Genomic DNA, 21903 nt, shown 5'->3' with positions numbered 1-21903 from the left:
TAACCCACATAGCAAAATTCAGTTGAATCAACGTTGAAATATGGTTTGGCAGAAATGTTGAAACTACGTTGAAGCCTAACATTGATCCGATGTTGAAAGTGTCCCCTCTACTTTTGTGTTGAATCAACATCGGATTTTCAACTATACTGACATTGAATCAATGGTGATTCAACCATCATCTAAATGAGAATCTACATTTAAATTTCAGTTGATTTTATGTTGAAATAATGTTACTTAATCAATGGTGAATCAACCATCATCTAATGAGAATCTACATTTCAATTTCAGTTGATTTTATGTTGATTTTATGTTGAAATAATGTTACTGAATCAATATTGGTTCAACCATTATCTAAAAGGTATAAAATTAATTTATATGCATTAATATAATATATATATATATATATTAAAATGAGTGATGGGCATTGTATCTTGCAGAACAATCAACATCAACCTCCATTGAAAATACACTCTATTTAGCAGTAGGCCTAAGACTGCCACCAACAATAGGACTAACCGTATAATAACAACAGACACATTTTGGATTCATTTAGTTATATGGATAAAAACATTTATTAGATATTTTTAAGATTTTTTTTTTCTTTTTTTTTTAATGCAACAAACAAAACATGAAGAACAAGGGGGTGATGCTATGTGTGTGTGTGAGTGGGCTTGTATGTGTGCAGGGCCATAGCACATATGAAGAGGACACTGTGGGAGAGAAGCAGAGACAACATGTCAGCACTCACGATGAAACATTTTGCAGAGCAACTTATGCAACAGCTATTTAGTAATATTAGGAATATCAAATTTACTTACATTTAATTTTTCTTTAAGCCTCCTGCACGCCAAGGGGCGTAACGTAGCCAGTTCTTCACGATGTCACTGAAGGCCTGCTGTGTGAGCTTCCTGTCACACTGCCGAGAAGCAACTGAAAGACATGAATCCAAAATGGTTGTTTAAGGAATGATAAGATACTCATTGCAATAGTTGGGTTGAAATAACTTGTTGCCAGCTGAAAACAGCACAAGGAATATTAAGTTAAACTCACCAAACATGCAGTCTTGCAGGCAAGTGTCCCTAAATGGCAGCTTGGCCTCACTGTGTTTGTATGCTTTCCCTGCCCAACTAAATTTACAGGCCAGGCCGTTTGTTAAGGCTGCTGCCAGCATCCTCCTTATCATGCAGGTCGAGCTGGTGCCTCCCACCATGGCCAAGCGGACAATCTATTGAGATGTGAGGAAAAATGGATTTAAGTACAATTCCAGTTTGCCTGTTGATGTAACTCAATTGGAACACTGGTGTTAAAGGTCCGACCATGCGGAACATGGATAAAAAACAGTGAAATGTTAAAATGTTGAAATGTAGAAATGTTGGGAAATCCTTTACAGGAACATGACTCTCCATGAGCTAGGGGAAGGTGTAACATCTGTCTTTGCATGTTTAATAACATCTAGAGCAGTGTTTTTCAACCACTGTGCCGGGGCACACTAGAGTGCCGTGAGAGATCATCAGGTGTGCCGCAGAAAATGACCCAAATGTCACTCACTGGTCCAGAAAAGCAACTGTTGCATCAAAGAATTTATAACCACATGCTCTCATTGATTGTATGATTGCACTATTTGTGGTATGCAGGCATTGTACAACGGGGGCCCCATATCTAGTATTCACAGAATCATCACATATCCAGTTCATAACAACAATTAAATTAGATATAGTCACCTAGAAATGAAACAGAGGGCGCTTGTTTTATTGACCAGGTCTTGCATAGAAGCCATAATAAGGCCATATCTGTGTATTGTTTGAAATTTTAGGCTATGGTATGTTTATTTTTTCTTCACACAGGATGTTAGTGTGCCGTGGGACATTTTAAGTGTCAAAAGTGTGCCGTGGCACAAAAAAGATTGAAAAACACTGATCTAGAGGACATAAGCTTTCAGAAAATGTAAGGTTTGAGTGGTATATTGGCTTTCCCTAAATAGTAGAGACCAAAATGTAAAGTCTTTCTACTTGATTCACAAGGCGAATCCCGATAATGACCGGCGTTCTATACATTATCCCTTACTTAACATTCTGATCAATGTTCAGCATGGTCAGACCTTTCAAAAACAATTGGTTTTGTTGGATTATGGGGTAGGGTGCGCAGTAAGGCCCAGTAGCACCTGGTAAGGCCCCGCCTAATATGCAGAATGTCTCATTATGCAGCTCAGTTTATCAAACAAATTACCATCTTTTGTCGGACTGCCTCTGTTTTTAAGAGGGCTTCGGCCTCATTAAAGTCCTCCTCGTTTGTGATGGGCAGCTGGACGGGGAACGGCTCTCGGCTTGTGGCTGGTCCACTAGCTGGGGTTCTATCCTCAGCCATTTCCCCCATGATGAACTGCACATCTCGTGAAAGTTCCTTCACCACCACTAGCACTTCGGCAAGCATCCCTGTCATCTTTTGGATGGCGAGGTCTTAAACAAGGGTAAAAACAAATTGTCATGAGATAAAAATGTGCAAAATACTTCTGTGGTTACATAGCACAACATTTTCTAATAGACTTGCCTTTCAAAAGCTGCCCATTTTCACCTTGTGGGGCACGAAATGGGGTGTGCATGGTCCCATACGGTGATATACTGGCTCCTGCAAAACAAAGATATTAATTTATATATTGGGAAGCATCAACTTTGAGAGGGCAGATTGTGTTGTCAGCTACCAAAGGAGGTAGGGTGACCAGACGTCCCGAAAAATTCGGGACAGTCCCGATATCCAAGCAGTTGTCCCGAATCCCGAATCCTGCCCTAAAAAAAATTATACTCAATCAGAATACTGAGTAGTTATTTTCTGAAAAACATTAAAAACTGTCCGTAGAGAGGATGAGTCGACTGCATGCAGCCCCCTATGGCAGCTAAGTGTCTGGATGCAGTCCGGCTACTTTGTTTCTTTTTGACGTTCTATAATTAGGCGCGAATATGCATTGATTTCGCGAAGCCGAGGACATTGCATGTGCAGGCAGCGCAGCAGGCAGAGCCAGCGTGTGTGCAATAAAAAATACGTCGGAAGTTCGGCCTAATGTCAATGTCGTTTTAACATTACGTAACGATTTGATAGCGAAGCACACAGTTGGCCAATCAAAAGGATTATTAACTGAGAACGAGAGCAGGGATACCGACCAAACACAGAACACAATACACACGGGGCAAGTCAAGCAGACACACACACTACACACATACAGGGGAGGTCGCAGCCCCCCACACAAAAAGGATCACACACGAGGGAGAACTAAAAGGGAAACATGTCACAATAAAGACGCTAACATTACACTCAAAACTAAGGAGAAATACAGACATAAACCCCCCAAATGTTCGCTCTCGTGTCCCAGGATGCCCTGCGTGAACGCTAACAGTCTTGTGCGCCGACGTTACACAAATATACTTAATCTAACAATTATTTTGTATTCTTACTTAATGACCCATAATGTTGGCAAGGCTTGTTATTAGCGTTATAGGCTATTATCCTTATTCTGAAAGGTCTGATTTGCACTCTTACGCAGTCATTGTTTTTTTTTTTTTTTCCCACAATGACATTTTGAGTTCATGATTTCTCTGTTTTGTCAACTCTGTTCTGTCTATTTTGAGGCAGACTTGATGTTTGAATAAAAACGTGTTTTGGTACAGGTTTGAAAATTCGCTGTAGGCCTACACCCCCCCCCCCCCCTCCGCGAAAAAAAAAAAGCGTCCCGAATTTCAGCCAATCTCATCTGTCATGCTATGTCAATTTCATTGTGGAATTCTGTGTCCACGGCTGTACAAAAAGTGTTGCTGGAAGTATGGCATCATACCCTCTTTCTGTGGGACCTGCAGCTGGTGGTACGGCCCAGCGCCACCCTCCTTCTGTGGGACCTGCAGCTGGTGGTACGGCCCAGCGCCGCCGGCGGATGCTGCCATCATTTCTGACACACACAATAAGGAATGCAAAAGTCAGTGAATTAAATTATTTTACAAAAGACGCATACAGAGGCTTATGTGACTACTGGCCATTATTTGAGAGCTTACCATGGTGAAATTGTGCTGATGCATTTGATGCACTGGCACCTGCAAACATATCTGCAAAAGGGACAAAACAGTTGTGTGAAACATGATTAGTTTTTGCACAACTCTCAACCTAAAAGCATGATCTAATTCTACAATACATTCAATTCAATGCTGTTTAGAGCCACCTGGGTTGTATGTTACAAAGAGGTAGGGTCAGTTACAGGGCAGCAAGGTTTGTATACATGATAAATTAATAGGTTAGTTAGGTGTAGAGAATAGAACATGGTGTTGTATGATACAAAGAGGTAGGGTCAGTTACAGGGCATAAATACATGTGACCTACCATTTCTTGCCAGTTGTGACCAGGATTCTGGAACTCTGACATTAGGCGGGCGTAAAACCCGTGGTTTCTTCACCTCGCCAGATGGCTCATCAGAGTCGGAATCCATATACAGTGGATTTGGCCTGAATAAAAATAAACACATCAGTCCATTTTATATCAAGCCAAAGTCAAGATAAAATAATGCTGCTGTGACCTCCTTACTATTAATTATTATAAATAATAATAGATAACTAGTTCAATTGTGAGGGGACAGAAGTAACTTCCAGTGAACATCACTTACTTTGATTTCCTTTTCTCCCGTTCTTCTTTTTCCTCCTCTGACTCAATCTCAGTGGTTGCACACAATGTGGTGTTGTACTTGTGTTCTCCTCGCCTGGCTTCTTCATATGTTTCTGGAGAATGCAGAGGAAAGCAACACCATTTTCCCACAGTTTTCCTTAAAACTCAAGTCACTAGTACTTGAGAAGTTTCCGGTCAGCAAGCCCATTTTTCATTTCTGTCACAAGGCACTTAACCCCTCACTGCTCCCCAAGCGCCGCTGTTGTTGCAGGCAGCTCACTGCGCCGGGGTTAGTGTGTGCTTCACCTCACTGTGTGTTCACTGTGTGCTGAGTGAGTTTCACTAATTCACGGATTGGGATAAATGCAGAGACCAAATTTCCCTCACTGGATCAAAAGAGTATATATACTTATACTTATACTTACTTATACATCTGTCATATATCTAGCAAACATCATATAGATACATTTTGGCTGTAGCAAAACCTATACATCTTATACCATACCTAAATGTATGTATATTATGTATGAGAGAAATGAAAAATGGGCAACTTTCAAGAGTAAATTGTAGTGTGTATATTTAGTGTGTAGTTTTCCCATTAATTTGCATATGGGTTGCACAGATCATACTCACGACATGTAATTAGTTGGCGGACATCGCTGTAGGTGATCCATGTACTATCTGGCTCCATCCTTTGTTGCAAAGCCTTTGCAAGTGGAATTTTTTTGGGTGGCCATAGCAGTGTGTTACCTCTCAGCCAGCTCTGCAGAACTATGGCCGTCCCACCATTAGGGAATTGTACTACTGAGTACAGCACCTGATCCATCTTTAAAGAAAAAATAATAAATACCCTACTCCATGTCCTAACAACTGAAAAGGAACTAAATTAACTAAACTAAATGGAACTAGTTATCCCAACCCCCCCCCCCCCCTCCCCCGGCCTTGAGAACCCCTACTAATACATCATCCCATGATGAAGCAGTGGTATTGCTATGCCACCATCTCCATCTGGGAAAAAAAGACATTTTCGCTTGATACAGCTTAGTTTGCCTATCCCTGCGTTTTCTTCAAGTCTACTGACCTTGTGTGTTCCAATGTACGTTGAATCACAGGGGTACATATAGTATGGCTGTTTGTTTCTGAATCTTCTGTACATGACATATACATCTTTATCTGACTTCAGAATATTCACCACTAACGCAAAGCAATCTGCCACTTCAATACAATTGTCTCCCACCTTTGTTGATAAAGTGAACTGATTAGTGGAAACCTTCTTGTACTGTTGAGAGGATGTGAACTGGTGGGGCAAAGGACCATCAGTGTGGATTTTGTGTAATATTTGTTCATTTTTGGGATTTGGTGCTTCAATATATGGAATTTCCGATAACCTTTTAACTATTTGCTGTAGAGGCTGGTGTGGTTTGCGCACAAGTCGCTTAATTTGTCCCAGATAGTTTTCAAAGGGGAATCCTGAAATGCTATCAAGAGAGCCAAAGTGCTTGTATTCCTCAGCCAAATGAATGTGCTGGTGTACATTGTAAACAATTTCATCTGTTCCGTATAACTGCCCATAGTGCTGAACAAAAGACACCATTAACCTCTCTGCAAAAGATAGCATTTCCTCAGAAATACCTGGGGAAAGCAGCAAATACATGGCAACGGAAAACAACATAAAGTTGTCATATATGTCACTTGGAACACAGTCCTTCAAAACAATTGGGCCCCAATAAAGCATAAATGAACGGAACTCAGTGGCTTTCCACCGATCCAGTTCAGCTAGTGCCCTTGGTTTTCTATTAAATTCACAGGGCATGTGGGAGCGCAGCTTGAGGAGTTTCTCAGAAATTGTCCCTACAGTGTGTGACGGAAGCCTTGTTGTCTTCTTCCCCTTTAACCACATATTCAAAAGTTTTCGAGTTACCCCGAGACAGCTGAGATGCATGTAGTCTATTGGAAACATTGACACCATATTAACCACCTCAGATAAAGGACTGGTTCCAATGTGGTGCTCCTCATCAACCCTATCCTTGAAACTGTCGTCTGTCCTTAGCCTCACTTTGGTTTCTGGATATGTCATTTTGTTTCGCCATACTCCCTCTTGAAAACACTTGTCACATCCTGCATATCCATTATGTGACTTAATCTGTTTAACGAAGGCTCTGGCTGGAGCATCACAAATAAAAGAGGAAACCAGAACTTCAAACTGCTTGTCAAGATAGATAATGCCATTACTCAGAACATTCTTAAGATCTCCAACAAATTGTTCAAGGTACTGAGAAAGACTCTTTGGCTTGCCTTCACCACAAAAGATACCAACAAGAAAAGGGGACTTAGTGTAGTCACATTTCAGACACCCAAGTATGGGCCAGAACTGAAGCTTTGAACTTTTGAATAAAGGTAGACCATCCACATTGAATTGTAAAACAAGAGTAGTCAGAGTTGCTGGTAAACTCAAACATTGCAACCGTGAAAGTACTCCCTGTACTATCCCAAAATGATAGTATTCTCCGCCTTCTATTTTAGTGGTAGGCACACTTGCTTGTGTTCCAAGTAATGTTCTTGCATCTTTGGGAAGGGTGGGGTGAAACACCCTTAAGATGGAGAGCAAAGAGGACAGTGCAACAAGAGACACAGAATAGGATGTGGCCCAATATTTTAAGCTTGTTTTTAAGAAGTCTTCATTAGGCTCATCATCATCACTGCCAGGGCCACTGTCACTGTCACTTTCAGGTTCAATTTCGTCAGCCACTGGTTCACAATCTAAATCTGAATCTATCTGTGCAGTGCACAAGTCGATATGTTCCTGCAGATCACTGTTGACTAGTGGTCTGTCTAGTGAGAAGTCAGAAGTTGTTGGGAAACCATCTAACTGGCACTCAGAAGAGATTGTGATAGGATTTGTGGTTTCAAAACTGGAATTAGCAGCTGATAAATTATATTCAAACAGAATATCCTGCTCTGTGTCCCTCACTAATTTTTTGACTTTGCGTCTTTTAGCTTTACAAGATGCCCTATAAGAAGACATTATGCAGATGCTGTCACCAGAGTACAAACCTTTGTATTTAATTGGTAGCAATAAATGTGACTCTGCTTGTCTTGGATCCTGAAAAGGAGAAGAGAGAAAATCAATGTGCTGCAAACAACTGTTGCATTAAAGCTGTTTCTGCTAAGTAGATTAAGTAAAAATTTGAGGCACTGATGAAGCACAAAGCCTTCTAGAAGTATGTGCGGCCATATTGTCATACAGATTTGAATCAAGCAGGCAATACCTATACTTCCAGTACTTATAAGCTCCATTCACTTCGGATGCAGCCTAAATAGTAAGTACGGGAAGTATGGGTATTGGAACACAGGGATAGACTATATGACAGCAGTAATGGACTTAATGGACTTCATAACTTTGTTAGTATCAGGTAAATATCACTAAACCCACACTGTTTAGACCCGTCATTTTCACGTCTAATTTCATAACCCCCTCCCCACACACACACACACACACACACACCCCACAAACTTAAACATTACCACTCAATAAGGGTTTATAGGACAAAAGCAAGCATTTCAATTCGCTACCGCTCCAGGGCCCCCTAGTGGCAAGGGCCTGGGGCTACTGCTCCTTTTCCCAATGCCTCATTAATGTCTGGATGGATGGATGCAGGTCTAATATTAATAATGGTAAGGGTGGGATATGTCAGACCATGTTGGATCTCATCCTGAGGGTATATGCTTTCAGAAAAGATATGGCTTAGGTGGTATCTTATTATGATGATGATTATCATTAGCTGTAGTATTAATATTATTAATATTAGATAGATAGATAGATAGATAGATAGATAGATAGATAGATAGATACATAGATAGATAGATATCTATTATTAATAATACTAATACTACGGCTAATGATAATCATAATCATAATAATCAGATACTAGTATAAATACTACTAATACTAGTAAATTGTATGATTATGATAGGCCTACTACTAATAAAATTGATAACATTATCAATTATCATTATTATTGTTATTGTTGTTATTATTATTATTATTATTATTGGCCTATTTTTGTCACTCTGGGGAAGACGAGTTGAGTTTGAGGTCTGTGGGAGTGCCTGTTACTCAGCAGCTGATAGCTGTTGTTTACAGCCAATCAAATTTGCTATGTTGAAACTTTGAAGCCTTGTCATGACCCAGAAGAATTTAATTTCCTATCGACCTACAATCATTTTAGTTTACTGATTATTGTTGGAAAAGACAATAATTTTGCAGTAGCATTAGCCGCTTCTATTTCCGTTTATATATTCATTCTAGTATAGGCCTACTATTTGGTATATTTCGTGAGTTAAATAACCCAAACATCGATTTGACCCGGAAGTACTTGTGGGGCACACCTACCAAAAAAAAATCGCGTGCGGAACACATAGACAGTAAACAGAGCATAGCCACCAGAGTAGATCAACAATTGCTGTCCGCGCATGCGCGACTCATGTTTATGGTTTCCATTCAACTGTCATTTGGTAAACCAGCCTACTTATAAACTAAACTAAACTGTTGGTCATTAAGAAAACATAATGATTGTGTTGTTGTAGCTTTGTGTAACCCAGACATCAGCAACGTTCATTTTATACGACTAATCACTCTCGTGGCTGCCCGCACTTTCCCTGTCGTCACGGCTGCAACTTTCGCACTCGTTTGTGCTTTTTAGCAGCGTGTTCATCAGGTCCCGGGACACCCGTCTGAGCCTCCATGGACCATGTCAACTATGAATGAAAATTAGCTCATTATCATTAGCTGTATAGTATTCATATTAGATATATAGATAGATGGATAGATATCTAATATTAATAATACTAATACTACGGCTAATGATAATCATCATCATAATAAGATACTAGTATATAAATTGTATGATTATGATAGGCCTACTACTAATAAAATTGATAACATTATTATTAATGATAGTAACTAGTGTATATTATCATTATCATTATTATTATTGGCCTATTTTTTTCACTCTGGGGAAGACGAGTTGAGTTTGAGGTCTGTGGGAGTGCCTGTTACTCAGCAGCTGATAGCTGTTGTTTACAGCCAATCAAATTTGCTATGTTGAAACTTGTAGCCTTGTCATGACCCGGAAGAATTTAATTTCCTATCAACCTGCAATCATTTTAGTTTACTGATTATTGTTGGAAAAGACAATAATTTTGCAGTAGCATTAGCCGCTTCTATTTCTGTTTATATATATTCATTCTAGTATAGCCCTACTATTTGGTATATTTCGTAAGTTAAATAACCCAAACATGGATTTGACCCGGAAGTACTTGTGGGGCACACCGGTGCGGAACAGAGCATAGCCACCAGAGTAGATCAACAATTGTCCGCGCATGCACGACTCATGTTTATGGTTTCCATTCAACTGTCATTTTGTAAATCAGCCTACTTATAAACTAAACTATTGGTCATTAAGAAAACATAATGATTGTGTTGTTGTAGCTTTGTGTAACCCAGACATCAGCAACGTTCATTTTATACGACCAATCACTCTCGTGGCTGCCCGCACTTTCCCTGTCGTCACGGCTGCAACTTTCGCACTCGTTTGTGCTTTTTAGCAGCGTGTTCATCAGGTCCCGGGACACCCGTCTGAGCCTCCATGGACATTGTCAACAATGAATGAAAATTAGCTTATTATCAATGAGTGTTATCAATTTGAGCGAGTATGCTACACATACATTTTTTCTAAAGATACAGGACTGCTGCAGACAATGAGCTGCCAACCACCATAATGTAATAGCAACCCAAAATAATGAACTTGCTGTCCTTATATATATATATATATTCTTGGTCCAAGTGACAATAGGCTACTCAAGTGAATAAAGCAATTAGTCTAATAAATAAAATATTTGTCTCAGTACATATATCTCGTAAATTGGTGAGCCATAGAATATCCCACCATCAAGATTATTATATTTCAAGATTCCAATCTATCCCACCTAAATATGAAAAGTTATTTCTACTGATATGCTTCCTGGTGCCATAAAAACACAAATGGTTTCCCGTTGATATAAAGGCTGACATAAGAGACATAAGCTATGCAAGATGGGTACAAATCCCAGACTGTTCTGAAAAATAAACAAAAACAAGATATAGGATGTATAGATACAATGACAAATTCAAGGTCTCAAAGGGTTAATGCTTCTTTCCAAAAACTCACCTGAAGTCATTATTTAAGGGGTTATTTAAAAAAAAAAATTCTGGGGGAACATGCCCCCAGACCACTCTAACTAAGCTGAGTTAACAACCTTTTGAAGTGGTAAGGGGTATTAATAGTAGGCTAGTATTTGACAATACCCCCTTTAGGAAGCACCAAGGCTTAATAACTTCCTTTCACCTTCATTACTGTATTTGGGTGAAGTATAATTCAGATGTTTGCGTTTTTGTAGTGCAATATTGTATGTTTATGAAGCACATTTGAAAAAATGTATTGACTGGTAGTTACCACATACAGTGGGTCCCATTTAGAAGTGGCCACTTCATTCGCGCTTTCAGTGATACATGCAGCTGCGTGAAATGTAGGCTATTACAACTTATCGCCACAAGGTGGCAGTTTAAGTCCGCTGTAGCATTTATAAACAGGGCAGCGGATTGCATTCAAAAGCGTTGCAGTGGCAGTGAGATAACGTTACTGTAAGCAGAACGAAACTTAAGATCACCTCGTTGAAGTCATACAGTAGACTAGGCTAAATCAGAGCCTACTTTTATTTTTATCAAGCTGGGGCCAGAGATGATGGCCTTTGGCGAACAGTTTAGGCCTACTCAAAATGAGTAAAACCAAATTTACCATGCGAGCCACCAATTATAGCTTGACGAGCCGCCAAATGAGTAACACTGGTCTATATTCATACATATCTAGTATACTATTTGGTATATTTCGTACAAATAAATAACCCAAACATCGATTTGACCCGGAAGTACTTGTGGGATACACCGGCACAAAGCCACCATGGTAGATCAACAATTGTCCGCGGATGAGCGACTCATGTTTATGGTAGACTCAAATCGGACAGCGACATTAACGATGCATTAACTTGACATAGCGGGGTTTTTTATTGCAAAATGGTATAAAACAGTTTAAATTATTAAATGTGTACAGTAAAGTAACAATACATGAACATAAACAAACATTGCAAACGAATTGCGTGGTCATCATAACGAAGTAGTCGAGGAAACTCTCCCGTGATTCGCCAGCGGGCGAGGCAAGTGGCGTCATAGCGTGATAGCGTCACAGGCTGCAGCCAGATCTCATTTCGCTGCCGTGCTTGCTTGGAATGGATGTGCTCATCGAACAGCAGTTAGACTAGCAGCTAACGCTAGGTACAATTTGAACGGTTGCTGTAGTTTATGGACGCATACATTTTACAAGTTTTCTGTGAACTTTGAAACGTTACGGATCTGATCCCCTCCTCGCTAGTGAGACACTCGGCTCGCACTTTTGCAACAATATCGTTGACTTGTTGTCACTACAGCAACTGTTTAAATTGTAGCTAGCGTTACCTGCTAGCTAACTAGCTCTAGCACTATTCACATAAATCAATCATGGTCATTCCCTTATTGAGTGATAACGTTTCCATTTAACGACAAAGTGCCAAAACAAACAACATGTTTATATATTTTTTTTTAAAACATAAGTCAGTTAAAACTTACCACAAGCAGGAGTGGGTATGAGCAGTCACTGGAAATGGCGCTGGCTAACTGCAGGTCTAACGGTAGCAGCTAGAAACTGATATGGACCGTTCCAAACAAATGTTTTTTGTTTCTTACTTGTTTTTTATTTGTTCTCTTACAGGTTACACACATAACCTAAGATACATGTTTAAAAAAAAACATCACAATCATTCGTCCAAGCATTGTGTTAAATTAAAAATATAATAATTACAAATATATAAACCCCCTCATCTTAATGGTCTCACCTAGCAGTAACCGCCACTCCTCGTGCCTCCCGCCTAATCTGTTTAACATTGATTAAACATTGATCTAATGTTTGCAATTCAACCATTAAATTCAACCATAATTCAACGTTGATTCAATGACATTTTTTCAACTTTCAATTCTTCAGTGGTTGATTCACCAACACATTTTCAACCATAACCATAAATCAACCATTTCAACCAAAATTCCATGTTGAAATAACATCTTCTGCTATCTGGGAAGTTGCTAACTTGGTTAGCAGCTAGGAAACGCAACCCTGACCAATCAACGTTGATTCGACCTCCTTTGCTATCTGGGTAGCCTCCATACATTTCCGTTGGTTCCTTAAAACATGAACATTTAACTATTAGAACTTTATTACTGCTACAAAGTACAAACAATGTTAACTTGACTTAATATACATTCTCGTTCTCTGGATAGGTAATACTGACATTCGCGCAAGCGTAGAACCGATCATGTAGTGTCGTAAACCATCGTAAAAGACGCTAAGCTTCTGCGCATGCGCAATATTATTCGCATGCGCAGAACGGATCTGGCAGGCGGTACGGATCGTGTACTGACAATTCGCTGCCGGCCTCTCACCACCGGTCACGGTAACTTAGGATAACTCAAAGAAAACATGTAAGTGTGCGTAAATTCAAACATAAGATACAAACTTGCTGGAGCACGCCTGGTCTTCAATCAGCCAAAGAGGACACATGTAACTCCTCTCCTAGTTACTCTCCATTGGCTCCCTATAGTAGCCAGAATTAAATTTAAATCTCTCACTTTGGCCTATAGGACACTAACTAGATCTGCTCCTAGTTATTTTAATTCAATAATCAAGCCTTACATCCCCAACCGCCCACTGCGGTCTTCTGGTGAGCGTATGTTGTGTCGACCAGTCATAAAAACTGGGTCTAATTCCAGACTCTTTTCTTCAGTGGTTCCATGTTGGTGGAATGAACTGCCCAGTGCTCTCCGTTCCTGTGGTAGTTTTGGGTCGTTTAAGAGGGGTCTAAAGACATTCCTATTCAACATATACTTAGTTGTTTAAGCGCTTATGTGTTATGGTTTATATAATGTTGTTTTATTTTAATTGGGCTGTTAATTAATTTGACATTATTGTTTATTATTGATATTCTCCTTAATGTAGTCTTAGCATGTTATTGTTTTTATATTATTGATTGAATTGACATTATTGTTTTATTATTGCCTTTCCCCTTTTTTACATTGCTTTTTTTATTAGGCTATTGATTGAATTGATATTATTGTGTACTACAACTATTCTCCTTACTATATTTGACCTAGATTTTAATCTGTTCCCTGTTCATTTTTAAATATTATTATGTTGTTTTGTATTTATATGTCGCTTTGGACAAAGGCGTCTGCTAAATCCATAACCATAACCATAACCATAACCATAACAAACTGTGTGCACCCAGCTGTAACTTAATGTGTTAACCGTTAAATAAAGTTTAAAGTGTGAAACGAAAGTAAACGTGTTGTGTGTTTTGTATTGTAGCATAGATTGCGAGTGTTACTGTAACTAAATAATACGGGATAACTTAATACTTAATGAATGACAATGTGACTGTGTAATATTTCAAATGTGCATAAACAAAGACAAATAAATGAACTACGTGAGTGTGTGGAGAGTAGGCTAAATGAGAGAAGAGAACTGAACATTTGCCACCTCTTTGTTGCTCTGTGCGGCGGCTGGTCCGGCCGTCACACTCATGCTAAAAGAAAAGAAGTTTTTGAGTCAATGTTACAACATACTGTACATAGCACTTTTTTTCAAAAGAAAAGTGACCCCAACACCATAGCCATGATTTGACGCAAAATCAAAACTAGATTTTCATGGAGCACTTACAGGATTCCCATGCAATCTGGAAAACTCTTGACTAATCTCCCAGCACAAAACATTGTCATCGGAGCATCTGAGTCTTTTTCAGGATTGTTTTGAAACAGGTGCTTGCCATTGTGTATGTGTGTGCATGTGTGTATGTTTGTGTGCGTGTGTGCATGTGTTGATTTGTCCACTATATAATCAACTTTAGATTGGCCGCTTCATCCTTAGGAAATGTCTCACAGCTTGTTTTGCCATTAAGAGCCACTGGACCAAGTTTCAGTATAAAGGGTATGAATTCTCCATATCATGAAAATGATGATAATTATAAGTGGCTTCACTTTGGGACCAAATGAGAAAAGGAAGCCTTTTGTTCCATTTGCAAATGTCAGAATTCCCTTGTGTAGCTTCATTTACAATCACATGACTAGATCAGAATACACTTACATACACATTTAGATCAGAATACACTTACATACACATTTATATACAAAATTATGTCAATCTGTGTGACCTGTAAAATTATGCCTAGAGTCAGATTTCTGATTTCCTGCAGTTCAGCTATGCCACACACATACGCCACTATGCCTTGCCCAGCCTGGGCTATGATTCGTGATTGATCATCTACCACTTAACTGTCCTCATTGCTCTCCATTCTCTGCTTGGCCTCATTTTACTGAACTGTGACATTTGTTTTATTCACAGAAGAACACTCAAGAGTAGAGAGTAGAATTCATAAGTCAAGCATAACAGTTACATCTGGAGGGGGGGGGGGGGGGGGGGCAATGCAATTGTCCGGCGGGACACCCGCAGTGTGTTGACTTGGTTATATTACGAAGGCTTCCTAGCCTGACGAGCCAGACCCACATTAAAATGTAATTTGCTGCCGCTAGGGTGCGTCTAGATTTCTAGGCTAAAGGCTTCCTGCTTTACACGCTACGACGGCTTGCCATAGGCCACCAGGGACATTCACCCACGGAGAGTTTTATGTTTTACTTTCACTTACTCTTGCGGAAGGAGTTACATATATTGTAGCCATTGTAAGTCGTTGAATTACGTTGTTTTTCGTTGACTTTCATAAGTTTACTATACAAGTAGACTAGCCTACTATTTAAATCGTGTAATGTTTTCGATTCTTTTTATTGGGAACGCAGGTTAGCGTATGTTGATTACACTGCTTTCTTCCAGATATAAATCCTTAGTGCGTTAAAAACGTATGCTAGGCCTACCTGTTAGCTTACTTTTACAGTAAAATATAAATCATGCTTTATCTGAGAGATAGGCTTGAACAATTGTTTTATCTTCTAGTAATTATTATACAGCATGAAGAACACATAGCCTACACTAGAGATATATTGGTTGCTTGTGCTTTGTGCGTGATTCTGTTCAACTGAACAGTTGACCTGACTGTCCCTATTTAAAGGAGGCAGATGCTCTTGCTAAATATATATATATATAAAAAGTCAACAGCAGGGTCGGGTTTCGGTGCACTTTATCTGTTTGTCTGTCTCTGTTTCCAAGTTTACACACACACTGCTGATATGCTACTATTTCCATGAAATTTGGTCTAGAAGTGTAGGATGCCAAGGGTGGCCGCGGGTCCTTTAAAAAGTCTTAAATAGTCTTAAATCACTTTTCCTAAAAATAAGGCCTTACAAAGTATTACATTGTCTTAAATTCAGATCGGATGGGTCTTAAATATGTTTTTAGTCACCGCGAAAATGCAGGCAATCTGTTCTGCCAGGTCGAATATATATGGTCTGCGTTGTCTATGGTTAGGTCAGAGCCCGTTTGTCTACTGCGCAGCTTTTAATGACGTGAAGTAGCCTAGGCCTAACGGCAATATAGGCCTACCTCCAATGGTTGATAGCCACTTGCCTACATCAGCGTTTCTCAAACTGCTGGACTGGGGTCCGCGGAGCCGCTGAGTCTAATTATGCCCAGTTCTTCTGTCACTCGTCTGCTAATTTGCTGAGCAGTTGATCAAGGAACCGCGGACCGACAGAAAACAAGAAAACAAACGTTTCGGCAATCAGGAAGAAATACTTGCTAATTTGGTGTCATGAAACATAGAGTCATACAATTATGTGCGTGTGGTAGCCTTCATTTAATGCATAGCCTACGTGTGCACGTCTGCGAGAGAAACGGAAACCAATCGATAGGCCTAACGCTGGTAAAGCAAAGCTCATCTTCAGTGTTTCCCACAGAATGTAATTCTATTTGTGGTGGTATGCAGAATTAACTCGAATGCAACAGTTTTTAACAAATTAGTGCAGCGCGGTTATGATTCTAACCAGATTTAAGCACAATTTAGTACAACCAGGAAACTCATTGTGTGGTGGTCAATGTTGATATTGTGGTGGGCCGCCACAAATAAGTCAATGTATGGGAAACACTGGGCATTGTTAGAAACACCTTATCACTCTGCATCATGCATACAGTACACTCTATAGAAAGTAGTCCATTTGGAGTAGTCTACTTGGACACCGTGCCATTACATACAGGAGTACAGCTACAGACTATTTTTGATTAAAAGTGTCATCCTTTTTGTTTTATTTAGTATTCACATCAGGACTATGCCAATTAAAATGTCTATAACTCATAAGAGACATATAGAAACACAGATGAATGTATTTGATGAATTTGGAATATGGAGATTAAGGTGAAACATATCTGGGAATGATGCATATTGATACTAATGTTATTCATGTGGGGTAACAGTAATCACAGACCGAGGCTGCTAGAAGCACAGACATGTTGGGGCTTTGATCTGTTTTCTGATCACAGAATAATATTAATATTGGTCTTCCTGCAGACCACCACAACAGAACTGACCTCCTGTGACTGAAGATGACCACTTTTCAAAAATCAAGTAAGTTAATTAACGTACTATCGGATAACCTGATTCATGACCTTATCCCAACCATAGCCATTCGCTCTCTATTTCTCTCACACACATAAATACACAGACATTGAGGTCTAGAACTTTCTCTTTGGCAGAGTCTCTGGCATCAACATCATTTAAGGCCTCAAAGGTGCTTTGCAGTTCCTGCTTCATCTAGTAAGAAAAGTCTAGCAGTGAGGTGACTTCCTCATAGCTTAATTGAATATGTAATATCACATATGTTTTGCTCAAAATCGTATTACTACATTGAGGTAACAGAAAGAGGGACATGGACCTATCAGCAGCTGTCTAGTCAGCCTTGCCACATGAGATCCACACTGCAGCAGAGTAACTCATTAATCCTCCTACTGGTCCAGCATCCCCACTTGGAACGTGACTCAGTTCAAACGTCCTGCTGTGTCAACTGGCCATATCATGGACTCGTCCATCTACTCTGCTCTCTGCCTCTGAGAAGATAAGCAAAACCTGAAGCAAAACACACAGAGACATAACACTATAGACCCCTTCAATGATTGTAAACATCCAGAGCCTAGGTTGGGTGCACGCGCAGCTAATAGACCGGCATGTTGAGCTGTCAAGGTATGCACTGTGTTACGACCCCCTGTGCCCCCTATATTCATGAAACATTTTATGGAATATTGTGAGATTTATATTTGAATTGCATGGCGCTCATGCACGCACACACAATTCAACGCAGGTTAATATTTATACTGTAATCAGCCGCCTATGTAAAAGTTTATGCCGCATGATTTTATAAATCAAAATATGTTTGTGAGTACGTACTCTAAGGTTTCGACATATGCAATGTTTTAGGATGGATTCTAAGACGACTTTTATCAATGAGTCCCCTCATCACTGTAACACACTTCACTTCACTAATTTGCTCAATTAACTTGTCTCCAAACTCTGCATACAAGTTTCTGTAGCACTATCTGGGTTCCTGTGCTATTGAGCCAACACCCAAACGCCCATGGGTACAATGTTCAGGGTTGTTAGACCTGCATATGGTTGTAAATGGCTTAACAAGAAGCCTCTGATATCTTCTCTGTTGCATACTGGGTAAGTGACTGAATCCTACGCTTGCAGAAGCCTATCAGTGCAGACCCTACAGGTCATGTGATTATGGAGAAGTCTGAAGTTCACTTTGAACTACTGTTGTTGAAGGAGCTACACAAAATGTTGCAGCTATAGTAAGTAATTCAATTTCATTGTTTTTCATTGACTTTCATAAGTTCAACCATAATATTTAAGTTGTGTAATGTTTTGGATTGCTATTGGGGCAGTGGGCACATAGGTTCTGTTGATAACACTGCTTTGCTCCAAATATGAATCCTTACGTGTCAACATGTACAGTAGGCTAGGTGACAGAGCCTATCCTTTACATAGACTTTTATTTTATTTGCCATAGGCCTATTGTGATATATATATATATATATATATATATATATATATAAAAAGAAAAATATCAAGGTCCAAAGCTCTCCATCCCCACTGTGAAAAAGGAGTCCTCTCCTTTTCCCCTATGACAAACTTTTGAAAAACTGCCTTGTGCCACACTTCCATGGACTGCAGCCAAACACTCACCTGCACTCAATTCCAGGTTTATGGCTGTTTATTTCATATGTATATGTGTGTATTAAGGTGTTGATTTTAACTGTGATTGGGTTAATGGTACAGACCACCACCACCCCCGCATTCCCTATGGTTTAGCCCAGACCTAATTGGGTAATTGCCTAGCCTATTTAATGGCAGGCTTATTTCACACGGGAGAGAGACGCACAATAGACGGGAGACAGCGGAAGACAGATGGAAGAGCTGGAGATCCAAGGACTCAGGGAAGTTTAGAGTTAGGGACCGTTCGTTATTTATAAACGGGATCACCGGAGGGATTTTAAGTGCTTCGATCAAAAGTTGCATGACCCTCCCCTGCCTGCTATATAATTTTCAACGACCCTCCATCAGCATTTTCAAAAATGACATGACCCTCCCCGACCAATTGTCAATGTCTTCCGCCGACGCTATTACGCGCTATGCTATGCTATGATAACACATCAACATAAACCACCGCTTTAAAACCAACCTCTGCTTTCTGATCTTACACATCACACTTCACCAAGATGGTGGCCATTTCAGTAGATTTACTCACTAACATTGTTGTGGAAACACAATGGAAACTAAATGCACACTTCCTGCAACTGCATTAGCCTACTTGAAAAGTTACTCCTCTAGTAATTATTCACATGAAATAAAACAATAAAGCATTGAGACCATTCAACAAAGCACACTGGGTATTAACAAATTGAACACATGAACTTGTTGCTATGGACTCGTCTCTAGGCTTCCTCAGTCATTGTAAAGCTGCCGAAGCTGAACATTATCCAAAACTCAATTACTCAGACAAGCGTCAATTTGGGAGCTTGCTACACTCCTTCCTTCTCAAATGACTTGAAAAGGCCGTTTGCACAATTTCACAAATAAACACAGGGACCGAAAAATACCTAACATGCCAACTTTTTCCGGGTTTATCATTTTAACGTTTCCCCGCTGTCTTGCCGTTTTAATATATTTTCCCGTAGAATATCCCATATTCGTGTAATACTCCTTAGTCCTGCATTCTGGCCTGTCTCTGTGTTGTCCTGTTGTTACCCCTTGCCCTTCCAGAGAAACAGATGTATTCAAATCATCGTTTTGCTTGCTTGAATGCGAACTCAGAGTGATGTTAACCTAGGCCTATTTAAATTAACGACGTGGTTGTCGTGAGAGCACGAATTATTAGCGCTTGCAGTGTTCGGCCGTAGGCTATGCCTACGTGCGCACCTGCCAGGCTACTCAGCTAGACAAAGAATTCCCCCTGTATATTCACTCCAAGTTGGCCTACCATAACTTACCAACTACACTGTAGACCATAAACTGGCTATTTATATGACCAAATGTATTTGTTCAACTTTATGAAGCAGAATTACGCACTGCTACTTGGAACGTAACACATTTTTGTTGGCAGGAGAGAGAATGACAGCGAATAACAAATTGCACTTGTTGCTGGTTACCAATAAATACTATATATTTTTTTGCAAACAACAAAAACAGAAAGGATGGAGACAGCAAAGCTAGAGATGGGCAGGAACAAGGTCAATTGGTAGAAATGCTTGTCAAAACGTTAGGAGCTGGATGTGTATGAATGAAGCACATATGCTTTATGTTAAGCATGCACACTGTTTAAAGTTAGGTAAACTACAAGTAAACCAAAGTTAAATTTAGCTTTTTTAGGGCTGGATAAAGTTGACCAAATGGATATAGGCTGTTAGGCGTGAATAAAGTAGGCTACTTTGTTGCTCCAACCCTTCCAACGTTAATGGGGACGAATGTTGACATTTTCCGTATTTTGCGTAAACCCAGGAAATCTCCCTTATTTTCATTGCTCAATGTTGACAGAGCTATGGAACGAAAGAGAACGTTATATGGCGACAGAAATCAACAATCAAACAAGCCACTTTGATTTTTTGCTGTTTTCATTAATACAAAAGATGGGTGACCCTCCCTCCTAGACAAAAAAAAGTTAGGTGACCCTCCCCTCAACAAAGAATAAAAAGACATGACCCTCCCCTATTTTCCTCCGGTGACCCCGTTTATAAATAACGAACGGTCCCTTAGAGAGTTAATTGAAGTTGATAATGTTAACCTTGCTTGCTGTGAGGCAAGGGTATAAAGTATGGTCCAGAGTTATGCAAGGTCGCCTTGTTTGGATCTGGAGCCTAGAAAGTCTGTAAAATTGTTGCCTAGTTTAATGGCGAGTTCAAATGTTCACTTGAAGATACATACTGAAGATCCCTGGATTTGTATGTCTGGATCCCTGTTGTGCTTCCTCCTGGTTTGTGGATTAAATAAATATTATTTTTGTATGGAACTGCTGTCTCCTGCCTTCCCTCAACACCACCTAATCCAGTGGCGCACCTCCCCCCTCAACACCACCTAATCCAGTGGCGCACCTCCCCCCTCAACACCACATAATCCAGTGGTGCACCTCCCCCCTCAACACCACCTAATCCAGTGGCGCACCTCCCCCCTCAACACCACCTAATCCAGTGGTGCACCTCCCCCCTCAACACCACCTAATCCAGTGGTGCACCTCCCCCCTCAACACCACCTAATCCAGTGGTGCACCTCCCTAAACGTGGGGTGGTCGCCTCGGTCCCTCACACCCACTATAATCAATGGAACTGGCTACACCAGACATGATAGTGGCTATACGTTCAAAAAATTAGACCAGTCAATCTTTACCCTACGCGAACGGAGTGCTTCAGTTGTGGACCCAGTGTATCCTCCCAGTTAGCCTATCAAAAGAGGCGCATCTGCTATGACACACAGCATATCAGGAGCAATTTCAGGAGTATTTCCACCTGGGAACTGCAGGGTTCCAGTAACCTTTCAGAAAGGTGGTATTTGGCAGCCTGGATTTATTATTTCACAAACAAATCCTGTTAACTTGTGGGATACCCAAAGAGTCCAAATGTGATGAGTTGTGAGTGAGACTGTGTTGTGAGAGGT

At 40.1% G+C, this 21903-nt stretch overlaps 2 protein-coding genes and 1 long non-coding RNA gene across 5 annotated transcripts in view; 1 reads left to right on the top strand and 2 right to left on the bottom strand.

The window, feature by feature from the left end:
* Positions 1–640: 640 nt before the first annotated feature.
* LOC143132157 (uncharacterized) lies at positions 641–5354 on the bottom strand. The gene is made up of 10 exons (XM_076291503.1): positions 5272–5354; positions 4640–4751; positions 4360–4481; positions 4038–4088; positions 3824–3934; positions 2548–2625; positions 2227–2456; positions 1051–1225; positions 819–930; positions 641–710 (listed from the first exon to the last, which is right to left on the bottom strand). The coding sequence occupies exons 1-9, from the start codon at positions 5327–5329 to the stop codon at positions 821–823; spliced, it is 1047 nt and encodes a 348-aa protein (XP_076147618.1). The 5' UTR covers positions 5330–5354; the 3' UTR covers positions 641–710; positions 819–820.
* A 29-nt stretch (positions 5355–5383) lies between these two features.
* On the bottom strand, positions 5384–12424 carry LOC143132158 (uncharacterized). Its single transcript, XR_012988246.1, has 3 exons — positions 12338–12424; positions 7693–7741; positions 5384–5464 (listed from the first exon to the last, which is right to left on the bottom strand). It is a non-coding gene; the product is annotated as an uncharacterized LOC143132158 (long non-coding RNA).
* Positions 12425–15446: 3022 nt separating this feature from the next.
* LOC143132156 (GTPase IMAP family member 8-like) overlaps positions 15447–21903 on the top strand; it is a 15941-nt gene continuing 9484 nt past the window's right edge. For 2 of the 3 annotated variants that reach the window (XM_076291502.1, XM_076291500.1), the window contains exons 1-3: positions 15447–15493; positions 17269–17325; positions 18445–18548. The gene's annotated coding sequence lies outside the window, so the exon portion shown is untranslated. The remainder of the gene's footprint in view (positions 15494–17268; positions 17326–18444; positions 18549–21903) is intronic. The other variant, XM_076291501.1, reaches the window with a different exon arrangement.

Source organism: Alosa pseudoharengus, unplaced genomic scaffold, assembly GCF_046254945.1.
Source record: "Alosa pseudoharengus isolate Yale_2024_CS ecotype anadromous, Long Island Sound unplaced genomic scaffold, YU_APseudo_1.1 YU_APseudo_1.1_scf_19, whole genome shotgun sequence".
NCBI lineage: Eukaryota > Metazoa > Chordata > Actinopteri > Clupeiformes > Clupeidae > Alosa > Alosa pseudoharengus.
The sequence above is the reverse complement of the archived record's forward strand: the minus strand, read 5'-3'. Positions and strand labels throughout refer to the sequence as shown.